Raw genomic sequence first — 10,737 nt, forward strand, 5'->3', positions numbered from 1 at the left:
TCCAGGCCAATCGGATTTAATGGCTTGCTCGTATATGTTAGGATTTGCTTGTATACGCTTCAAATGGATAGCACGATTGAATCGGCTGGATTAATTGATGTATCTTTTATGCCCAACCAAACGAGGAAACAATGTCACAGTGACACAAAAACTTTATTTCTCGCGATGTTTCCCTTTTTTCGAGCCGCAAGAAACATTGCAGAAGGGAAACAATGTTCCGTCCTTTGCGATAACACAAGATCTACAAATGCCGGATTGGAAAAAAATTAAATGCCCCTCGAAAATGTGTTACCGCTAAAATTAAAGTTCATGCAGCGAGCGGGATAACAATACAGTAACAACATTTCATTCATAGCACTAAAGCGTTATCTTCACCAACAGAGCTTTTTTTTTTTAACTTGAAGGAACTTATTTAATTTCCGTAACTAGAAACGTTTTGACATCGGCAAGTTCTGTTTCGACTATCCGAGATAATTATTGGTACAGTGAATTGTTAACATCCCAGCGGAGATTAGGCTGTTTCCGAGTTCATGTCTGTCTCTTCTTCAACGCGAGTGTAAGTACAAAGTTTTTCTTATGAAAATTAGTTTTCATTCATATGTTCTTCGCACTTAGACTCGTTGCGTCCAAAAAGGAAGACCTAAGAGCTAAGACCCCGGCATAACCTAAGAGCTATTTAAAAACCCACTAATTCGCGACAAACTACAAAGGTAAGGACGGCTGGTTTATTAAACGCATTGTCCGAATCCAAGAAAAACAAAATCGATGGGGTCTTTGTTTCGTAGAAATGCTCGCCTCAAAACTACAAAACGCAGACACTCACGCTTTATTTGACTCCCATACAGTGAAATCTATGGGGTTTACAAAAAAACAAAAACCCTCAGTAAGTAACGCCTTGTCACAGCCGAAAGAGAAGAAGAGGGTGCTTGTTACTTTTGCAGAAACTTCGAGAAAAATAATTGCACCCAGGGAAAACAAAATGAAGCTCTCTTACGATCTGATGGACATTTTTGAAAAGGTCAACCGGTTCAAAACTATGCGGAGAAAGCAGAACTTTGCAAGTGATCTTGATATCCAAAAAAAATTGGAGGTAATAGCGCATTTTTCAATGTTCATTAGGCTTCCAGTTGGAAAAGAACGCCATACATTGCTTTGTAGTTCACAGCTTTTTACAAATATTGTTGATTAATCATCTTTGAAAAGTACGTGGTTACCCCAATTTTCTTTCTGGATTTCAATAACACTTGTTGAGATCTGCTTTTCCTCCGTAAACCGCGCAAAAATGCATTTGAATTAGTAGGCACCGTCCTTAACAAGAACTATTAACATCAATTGCAAGTAAGCAAAAGCAACGCAGTCAAGAACTTCAAGCAGGCAAAGCATCTCAAGCGAGCAAAGCACCGCAATCAGGCACTTCAAGCAAGCAAAGCACCTCAGTCAAGCGGGCAAAGCACCTCAAGCAGTCAAAGCACCTCAAGCTGGGAAAGCACTTCAACTGAGGAAGCAAAGCAACGCAAGCAGGCAAGACACCTCAGAGAAAACAAAGCACCTCAAGCGGGCAAAGGAAAGCAAAAGGAAAGTAACTTTATTTAAGTGTCTAGTCGTTCTAGTGATGGAACACTAATTGGGGACACTTTAAACTGAAATTAACAATGAACGCAAATCAAGTCAAATGTTGGTTTTTGAGGAGAGGGGAAACCGGAGTACCCGGAGAAAACCTCTCGGTGCAGAGTAGAGAACCAACAAACTCAACCCACATATGGCGTCGAGTCTGGGAATCGAACCCGGGCCACATAGGTGGGAGGTAAGTGCTCTCACCGCTGCGCCATCCCTGCACCCCAAGAACAAGCAAGCCAAGCAGACAAAGCATCTAAAGTAAAGCATCTCAAGAAGGCAAAGCACCTCAAGCGGTTCAAGCTTCTAAAGGAAGAGCAAGGCAAGCGCGTCAAGGATGGCTTGTAAGAGATATCTGTAGGGAGACTATGTGGAAAGTTAGCATGGAATATATGCCGAGCGGAAATAGATAAGACTTCCGGTCATGTACACATGAAGACGAGGGTGAACTGTTCGCAGAGTGTGCGTGAGAAAGTCCAAAAATTCTGAGGAGATTGTCTGTAGTTGTTGTCCTCGAGTGTTAGACGACAAATTTTGTTCGGGCATCCATCTAAATGAGTGCAGATAAGCAAGGTGCTCTTCTACTTAAGAAACAACTTGCAGGTAGACTATTTTTCAAGTTTCCAAGACACACTGACGTTCTCTGTTCAATGTTTGTGCGAGCAATTTCAATGCATGGCAAATTCAGTGGCGTCGTTTTGTTTTTCTTAAGATCTTGACAAGAATGGTGCTGAGGGATTTTCGGCTGGCCTTATAGACGATGACAATCTTTTTAAGTGGGAATTAATGATCGTAGGACCACCGGAAACTTTCTAGTAAGTTTTCTTTACGGTAGTTTCAGTGTCGTAATTAATCGTAACATGTAAGCTTACATACAGTAAGTTTTATCTATCAAGAATTGTCAAGTTTGTCATCAAATTTAACCTCATTTTCTCCTTTATTATCTCAGCGAGGGAGGCTTGTTCAAAGCACATTTATACTTTCCTAAGGAATATCCACAGAGACCACCGAAAATGAGATTTATCTCAGAGTTTTGGCACCCCAATGGTGAGTTCACCTTGTAGGTGGCGATTCAGCAGCGTGCTTTCTTTAATATACATTTCCTCAACACGTTGTTTTGCTCTTTGTTCGGTGTCGTAATTTTTTTTTTCCGAAAACCTACATCTTCCAAGAAATGAGGATATTTTCGTCGAAGATCAAGAAAGAAATTTAATGTCGTAGAAAACTCCTTTGTCTTCAATTCTAATTAATTTGAAGCTTCATGTAAATCTAATTCAGTAAGCTTAACGCTTGTCCTCAGAAATGATAGTGATAATAATTACTGGTTGAAATAATAATTATAGTCAGTAATAAAATTACAGGAAAGAAGATGAAAAATGGTAATTTAAGGTTGAGATTTAAATCCTGTAAAAATAATTTAAATTTTCATGCAAATTAAAATAATATTCTACTTATCTGTCATTGTAAGTATGCTACGGTTTGATATTTCAGGAACGGCATTTGATCTTATGGGTATTTGTGCAATACAAATAAGTAACAATTATTCGCCGAAGGCAAAGTGATTATCGGTGAATATTCACCGAGACGAAGTCGAGGTGAATATTCACTGATAATTACTGAGCCTGAGGCGAAGAATTGTTTTAGTATAAATACACAGGTGATTATTTCAAAAAAGAGAAAAAAAAAAACATTTCAACACGAAATCATCTTTACTTACAGTGGCAAAATGACTACTGGCAGCCATTTTGTCCGTTGAGGTGATTATGGGCTGATAATCCGAGATAGCGAGCCAATGAGAGCGCGCGATTTTGTATAATCACTTGTGTATTTATACTAATAAATATTATTACTATTATGCCGATGAGTGTACTCCTCCCAGTGGTGCTGGTAGAGACCCCTGAAGGGAGAAGTGAACATATGACAGAGATTTGATAGTGAGGCGAAAGGAGAGTTATTGTTGAATTTCTTCATAGCGTTTCTTGAGACTTCTCGATCATGATCAAGTGCTATCGAGAGAGGCTGGGTTCCAGAGACGCACATGAGCCTTGGGCTGCTTTCAACCCCATTTACAGGGAAAGAACGTCTTTGAAAGCTACATCAAGGCGTCAGGCCATTGCAGGGGTTTCAATAACTGTTGAAGTAGATGCCTTGGCTAATCAATGTAAGCGGTAGTCACTCTCACTTTTAAGTAAGAGTAACCAGTGGTGAAGGGCAAATTTCTGACAAACAGACGGCGGTATACCACTGGTGACCGGCTTCTAATGAAACGGTCCCTGCCAATGTCGTGGAAAGTTTTGATCGTGCTTGGGAGAGAGGGACCAATGGCTGTGAAGATTGACAAGGAAAGGTGATAAGGTTGATGACCATGGTGCGATTGGGAGAAGTGGAAAGGATGGAAGGATAGGGAGGAACAAATATAAGTGGACATATCAGGAGGTTGTTCTGTCTACAGAAAGTCAAGAATTATTATTGTTATTGTTATTATCATTAGTTCTAGCTGTATCATTTTATTTTTTCATTTATTAGCCAGAAAAAAAAATTAACAATTTAATACATTGCATATAAAATTAATAAATATAATTATGAAAAAGCTAAAGGATTTGAAGTAACATTTATTACATAAAATAAGATATTTTTTTCCTGGCGAGGAACCATAAAAGAATCCATGAGGGGCTTATTACAATGTACATGTACTATGATCTTGCTCCCTAACTTATGACTATAAAAGAAATACAAGAGTGGGGAAATCAGATTGTATTATCAATTAAGATAAGATAGCAAGCAGAACAGGACATACTAAACATACAGAGCGGAGGGGTTGGCGCAGTGGTAAGATCTCTGCCTTCCAACCCTAAGGTCCCGGGTTCCATTCCCGGTTCTGCCGAGACTGGAATATTTGGCGACCTTCTTTCCCGCTAAAGTTCACTCAGCTTTCCATCCTTCCGAGGTCGGTGAAATGAGTACCAGCATGCATGGACTGCTTAGAAGCGGCTGCAATTTGCGCCTGTATATGCTTCCAGTCCGCTGGGGGTAAATTGATCATTGTAAAGCGCCCTTGAGACGTTAGTGATAAGGGCGCTATATAAATGCACCACTTTACTTTACTTTTTACAAAAAGCAGCAAAAATAAGTAAGTAGATAAATGAATAAACAAATCAATTATGTCTTTGTGGAAAATCAGCTAAGGAGAAATGGTTTCAATCTTGATTTAGAAGGGGATAGTGGCAGCACTTTGCATACTTTGATTTAAGGAACTGAATTTTAAATCTTGGACCTTGAAATCTTATAGCAAAACGTCTAATATTCGTTCGGGCAGGAAATAAGCAGAAAGTATTGAAATTTTTAGTATCATATGAAAGAACTTGATTACTCATTGAAAACATTTCTTTGAATTCATCAAGAAGAAGGCCTATTAATTTTTATAAAAGTTCATAAAGTACATCACAGGACTCATGATTGTCACATGATACTAGTTTGTAGTTTAAGCCTACTTCCAGTTTGTCTCCTGCATGGTTAGTGATAGAGCATTGCAACTAGTTATCTGAAGATTGTAGTTTGACTAAAAGATAAATGGAAGTGATATCTGAGTAATTATTATGAGTAAGTTATGTGATTTGAAGATACAAGTGTTTAGTTTGTTTTTCTTCCTTTCAGAATCAATCATTGATATAAGTAACTCTGGTTAGAGGATCCCAGTCATCCATGCCTTTGTTTTTGTTTACATCAGGGAGTTTTGGTGTTGTATTACTCTTGGGACTTGACCAAACCAAAAATAATCACGTGAAAATACAAGATTAAAAAAACTTATTTTCATCGGCTCACCAATAGTAATTTTATTTGATACCCAAGCAGTTGGCAATGACAACAAGGCAAGATACTTTAATTTTAAATTACTTTAATTCGTTGCTCGGGCAGTACTCTGGAAATAATGCAAGCAGTTAGCGACTCAGTCTGGCAAAAGAAACTAAAGATGGTTTCATTTGTTGTGCACACAATAGACACTTTTTCTACATTCCTAGAATTTCTTCCTTTTTTATTTTACCAAGTCTTCACATGGGTGTTAAATCCAGCAATAATTTCTTCTTCCTGTAAATTAACCTAACCCAAACCCTAACCCTAACACAAGCTGACCTCCATTAATAGTTTTTACTTTCCAGACCAAAAATCAAAATATTTCACACAGAAGCTTGCTCAGTTCCACAAAATCTGGTTTAAGGGTGAGAAAATGAAATGAACAGTGTAAAGGTAAAGGCTTTACAGATTGTGATAGAGATCAGTATTCAAATGTTTGCCTGTGTTCAGTGCGTTGTGTGTGTTGTGTGTTGAGTGGATGATCAACGCATAACAGTATTTGAACCAGAATCATCGAACTGACGGTGAATTTGCTGTTCTTGATTCCTTGCAATGTAGTACAAGAAATTATTTCTTCACTTTCCAGAAATGATATTACATTAATTCTGATCATTCTTTCCATTAAATGCCCTCTGGTCTTCAAGGATATCACAGTTAAATAATTGCGGTACTCATCGCTGCCACTCCAAGAGATGGTTCAACAATAATTTCCCTTTCCACTCTAGAACATGTTGTGAAGAGCAAGTTCTACATAAATAATCATAGAAAATGAAAATTCAATAGATGTAGCCGTGCTTTCAGTACGTTTTGCAGTAGGTGGCTGTGGAATCCTGAGTGCCGAAGGCATGAGCCTCTAGGCATGCTCCCCCAGAAAATTTCGAAATACACAAGCTTGGAAATGCCATTTCCAGCATTTTTCAAAAGGTGTTTCCCCCTAAACGGCAATGGAAATTAGGCAGTAAAACACTCCAATTATAGTCATTTTTGATAGAAATCGCCGGTCTATTAGTATTTACACTCAGTAAATACATTATAGGCAGGCTGTCGTGTAAATTGAGCACTAAACCGTAAATATGTTATGTGCGCAGTTCTTGTTACGTTACTAATTGTTACGATTTTCGTTACCTTTGTTTGAATATATACTTTAGACAATTTTTTCCATAATTTGGAGTTTAGTGAAGCAAGAAAAGCGATTTTATTTTTGTGATAGAGAACAGTGGGAAAACACCTACAAAGCAAAACTTTCAAATGGTCGTAAGTGTGAAGTAGGCGGTGGGATGGACCAAAGTACCCATCAGTCTATTGCCGGCAGCTGCCTTCTATTGAAACCTCTGCATAGCTCATTTTTCTGTGGAAAACAGAATTGTATAGCCCAGTTGTTGTTCAATGGAAACAGATTACTTTTAACAGTCACAGAATTCTGAGTTTTGGGGGCACTGAAAATGGCGACTGAAGTGTTGTGGGTGTGCAATGTAAAGTAGGTGAGCGAGATTCTTTAATGGTTACAGCTGTATGCCGTGTTGCATAATTGGACTGAGAAGAGTTTTTTTCTGACTTTGATTATAAAGCTCTTTTTAAAAGTGCATTATTTATTTGACATTGCACATGCATGCATCATGAGTATTGTGAAAAAAAATGTTGATGCTTTTTCATTATAATAATTATTTTTCCTAGTAGGCGAAGCATAAACTTGAATACTCCGGATATTTTGTGGCTTTTGAGCTCTCCTGAGCTCTTTGTCACATGACTGGTGTTGTTGGTGACGTCATCCTCGGAAGTAGGCGGGAAATTCGAAGGTTTCCGAGCGGCCCCCCTCCCTCTGTTCCTGAGGAGGTTGGTCCAGATGGGGGACAAGTTGTAGCGGCCTCCGTCCTTGTTGAGTGAAAGGCATAGAGTCCGAATGTGGATGGCTTCCTTCACACCTCTTTCAAACCACCTTGGTTCAACCTCCAAAATCTCTGCATTAGCAATATCGATGGAATGCCCCGGTTCAGTAGTGTGTATGTGCCTGGACACCTCGGAAGTAGAGGAGCTGGGGCGTCTGTGCTCCATGAATCTGGCCTTGAACGACCGTTCTGTCTCTGCTACGTACATCCCAGCCTACTTCAAACCATCTAATACCTTACGGCAACTACTGGTCAGGCCTAAGGACAAACTGGACAAACTCCAAGTCACGGGTCCAGTTTACCACATTCCATGTGAGGATTGTCCTGCATCTTATGTAGGAGAGACAGAACGGTCGTTCAAGGCCCGATTCATGGAGCACCAGAGTCGATACTTTCCCATTCAATCTCTGCAACAACATTCCTAAAGGTAGAGAAAGGAAATCAATACTTGGTGATGGGATATTAAAGCTGATCAAACTGTGCTTAAAAGTGCCTATCACCGTAGCCTGTTCTATTTAATATTTAAAAATATGTGTACCATAAACCTAGTTATTTCTTCCATTCCTTTTCCTTGCTCAGTCCTGGATTAAGGAACAAATAGCTTAATTTATGATTTTTTTTAAACCAGGAAACATCTGTTTGAATAAAAAACTCAAATTGCTAGTAACAGCACCAAAATGTGTTTGGTACAAAGGCAAGTTTTTGAATACATTAAGCACTTAAAGTCATTGCAATAATTATTACTCAAACTGGTAGTTCCATTTCTTGGGTGCATCTCATTTGTGTCTTCTCTTAAAATAGAACTATTCCTGCATGGATTTGAAATCAAGTCTAGAACTTGACCTTTTGGCTCTTACATCATGTACATGTATTTGTTCTCTGATCTTAATAGTTCACAAAGATGGTGAAGTTTGTATCTCCATCCTTCATGAGCCTGGTGAAGACAAGTATGGTTATGAACATGCATCGGAGCGCTGGCTTCCTGTTCACACTGTTGAAACAATCCTCATGAGTGTCATTTCTATGATTTCTGATCCAAATGACGAGTCTCCGGCAAATGTGGATGCTGCAGTAAGTTAGTTTAAACCAAAAAATGTTCTTGTTTGTATACTGTAGGTAATGGCATGATTTCGATTGCAATTTGGAATAAATAAGCAAGAGTAAATTTTTTCAAAGATGCACAATTTGTAGTGTTTGAAAAAAAATTACAATTGCTAATTTATTTCAAATTGCACAAGAAAAATCATAAGATTGAGATGGTTAAACAGAAGACACGCAATTACAGACTGAAAAATTGCGCCATCCAGTGCTCAATTTGATTGGCTATCAATGCAAAAATTTCACTTTTTTTGCACTCTGTTTGGGATTACCCTGGTATCGACGTGCTCGCTGCCAATCAAAGCGCTGAAATGTTTGCATGTATAATTATTAACTGTGGATCGAATTGCACTTTCACTGTATCTGTTAAGCTAGTTCACAAGCCAAAAAATTATCAAACAAGTCTATGTAATTAGTAAACACTTTACGCCATTTTGTACGGCCAGGGGTCATCGCGCGCGGCCGGTTACGGCCGGTTTAGGTGTCAATGGGTTAAATTAAGAAATATTAGTGAGCTTGTATGTTTGCAGTGATAATCCTTCATCATGGTGAATTTGTGCTGATGAAGTTTTAAGTCAGTCTTGAAACATCAACTCACAAGTCTTTGTCGTGGTAGTAAGTTTACCAGTTATTCATTTGAGAAAAACAACTTTTCGTGTTTCACTCCCCTTCAACGCAGCAAGACAGTTTCTTTAGAAACTACACTGTAACTGCTTAGTTTACAGGTGTAACATTTTTGCATTGACAAACACACTCTGACACCAGTGTTGTGATATGATTCTAAAACCATGCATGGTTGCAATAAGTCCCAGAGAATTTATACCATCCACTGACATGTTATTACACCACTCATGAATTTGATTCTTATGATGACTTCTGCTCAGGTTGTCAAAGCATCAGTCAATATCATACTAAACAGTCCTTCTCAGGGCTACACTCACCAGGACAATCATACATAACTTAATGATTATATAACTCCTGGGTAAAACCATTTACAAATTTGTAAAATCGTTTTGTTGTCAAGATGTTATACGTTGTTTCAAAAGGTTAGGAAAATTTTGTACATGAAGTTTTTTTTCTTCTTGCCATTTTGGTTGTAATACAAGATCGTGAAGTGTTAAATAAACCATCTCAAGTTTGGTACATATATCATGCAGTATTAAAGGCCCATATTCACCCTAAGTTGTAACAGTTGTTGCATGTTGTGGAACAATTTCCCGCCAATCAGATCGCTACGATAAGATAAGCAATGCTAGTTTCCATAAAAAAACACAAATGGTCGAAAAGCCTGTCGGTTGAGGGTGGGCCTTTAAGATGACCTTATCATAAAGCTCCCAACACTTTTTGGACAAGTGCAAATATGAAAAGAAGGTCTCATGCTAGTTTGTGGCACATCTTGTATTCTCTTTTGCAGAAGGACTGGCGGGAGGATTACTATGGAGAATTTAAGAAGAAAGTAAAACGTTGTGTAAGAAAAAGTCAGGAAGATATGTGATTGTACAGACTTTGTACATTTAATCCAGTTATATAAGTACTGTAATGCATGAAATAGATTATTGTAACATTAGTAAATTCTTTTAGAGCAATGATACCAGGGGTTTCAGTTTAGTAATATTATTATTATTTTGTTGCGGGTAATCTTTCTTTTGTGTTGTACTAGTTTTCCTTCTGTTGCATTATTTTTGTAACGAAGGTTTGTCTCCAATCAGTTCACTCCTGGAAGCATCTAAACACAGCCACATAGTAATTTTTGCAAAATTGACCTACCGAGCCTCATTAGCAAGTACTCAAATGAAGAGCATATTGTTGTTTTCTAATGAGACTTTGCAGGCTTCTCAACGCAATGAAATAATAATAAGACAACCATTGTTTTGAGTGAGGCCCTCAGTACCCACGCGACCAATGATAAAGAAAGTGCTCAGAGGCATACTGTATGACCCGCATGCTGCGGACCTGGCAGTTAAATTATGTAGCACTGTTTTGTAATATATTCCTGGCCTTGCTTCTCTGTGCTATTTTTGGATTGATGCATATTGGAATGTGTATTTAACAATGCAGTCTCATAGTAGATAATAAAATAATAATAAAGAGTTGGTCGGGAAAAATATGCACGAGTTCCGATAAATGTTCTTGTGGCATACAGTATGAAAAAAATAAAAAGCTCACGTTTGTGATAATTCCTCTTCTGCTGAGATAATTATAATTATTATGAAGGTTTGTATCTTACAGAAGTATTTTCTTTTCAAAAGTGAAGTGTCTAACGTATTTTGTTTCCTTCTCTAGATTT

General features: G+C 38.1%; 1 protein-coding gene across 1 annotated transcript in view; it reads left to right on the top strand.

Annotated features, from left to right (window-relative positions):
* The first annotated feature begins 2,048 nt into the window (after nucleotides 1-2,048).
* Nucleotides 2,049-10,737, top strand: part of LOC137977706 (ubiquitin-conjugating enzyme E2 G1-like) — a 10,450-nt gene continuing 1,761 nt past the window's right edge. Inside the window, exons 1-5 of the mRNA XM_068825016.1 lie at nucleotides 2,049-2,217; nucleotides 2,327-2,429; nucleotides 2,564-2,661; nucleotides 8,245-8,423; nucleotides 9,865-10,737. The exon at nucleotides 9,865-10,737 is cut by the window's right edge and continues 1,761 nt beyond it. Of these exons, the coding sequence (XP_068681117.1) occupies nucleotides 2,169-2,217; nucleotides 2,327-2,429; nucleotides 2,564-2,661; nucleotides 8,245-8,423; nucleotides 9,865-9,945 (510 nt within the window). The 5' untranslated portion in view covers nucleotides 2,049-2,168 and the 3' untranslated portion in view covers nucleotides 9,946-10,737. The remainder of the gene's footprint in view (nucleotides 2,218-2,326; nucleotides 2,430-2,563; nucleotides 2,662-8,244; nucleotides 8,424-9,864) is intronic.

Source organism: Montipora foliosa, chromosome 11, assembly GCF_036669935.1.
Source record: "Montipora foliosa isolate CH-2021 chromosome 11, ASM3666993v2, whole genome shotgun sequence".
In the NCBI taxonomy this organism is placed as follows: Eukaryota; Metazoa; Cnidaria; class Anthozoa; order Scleractinia; family Acroporidae; genus Montipora; species Montipora foliosa.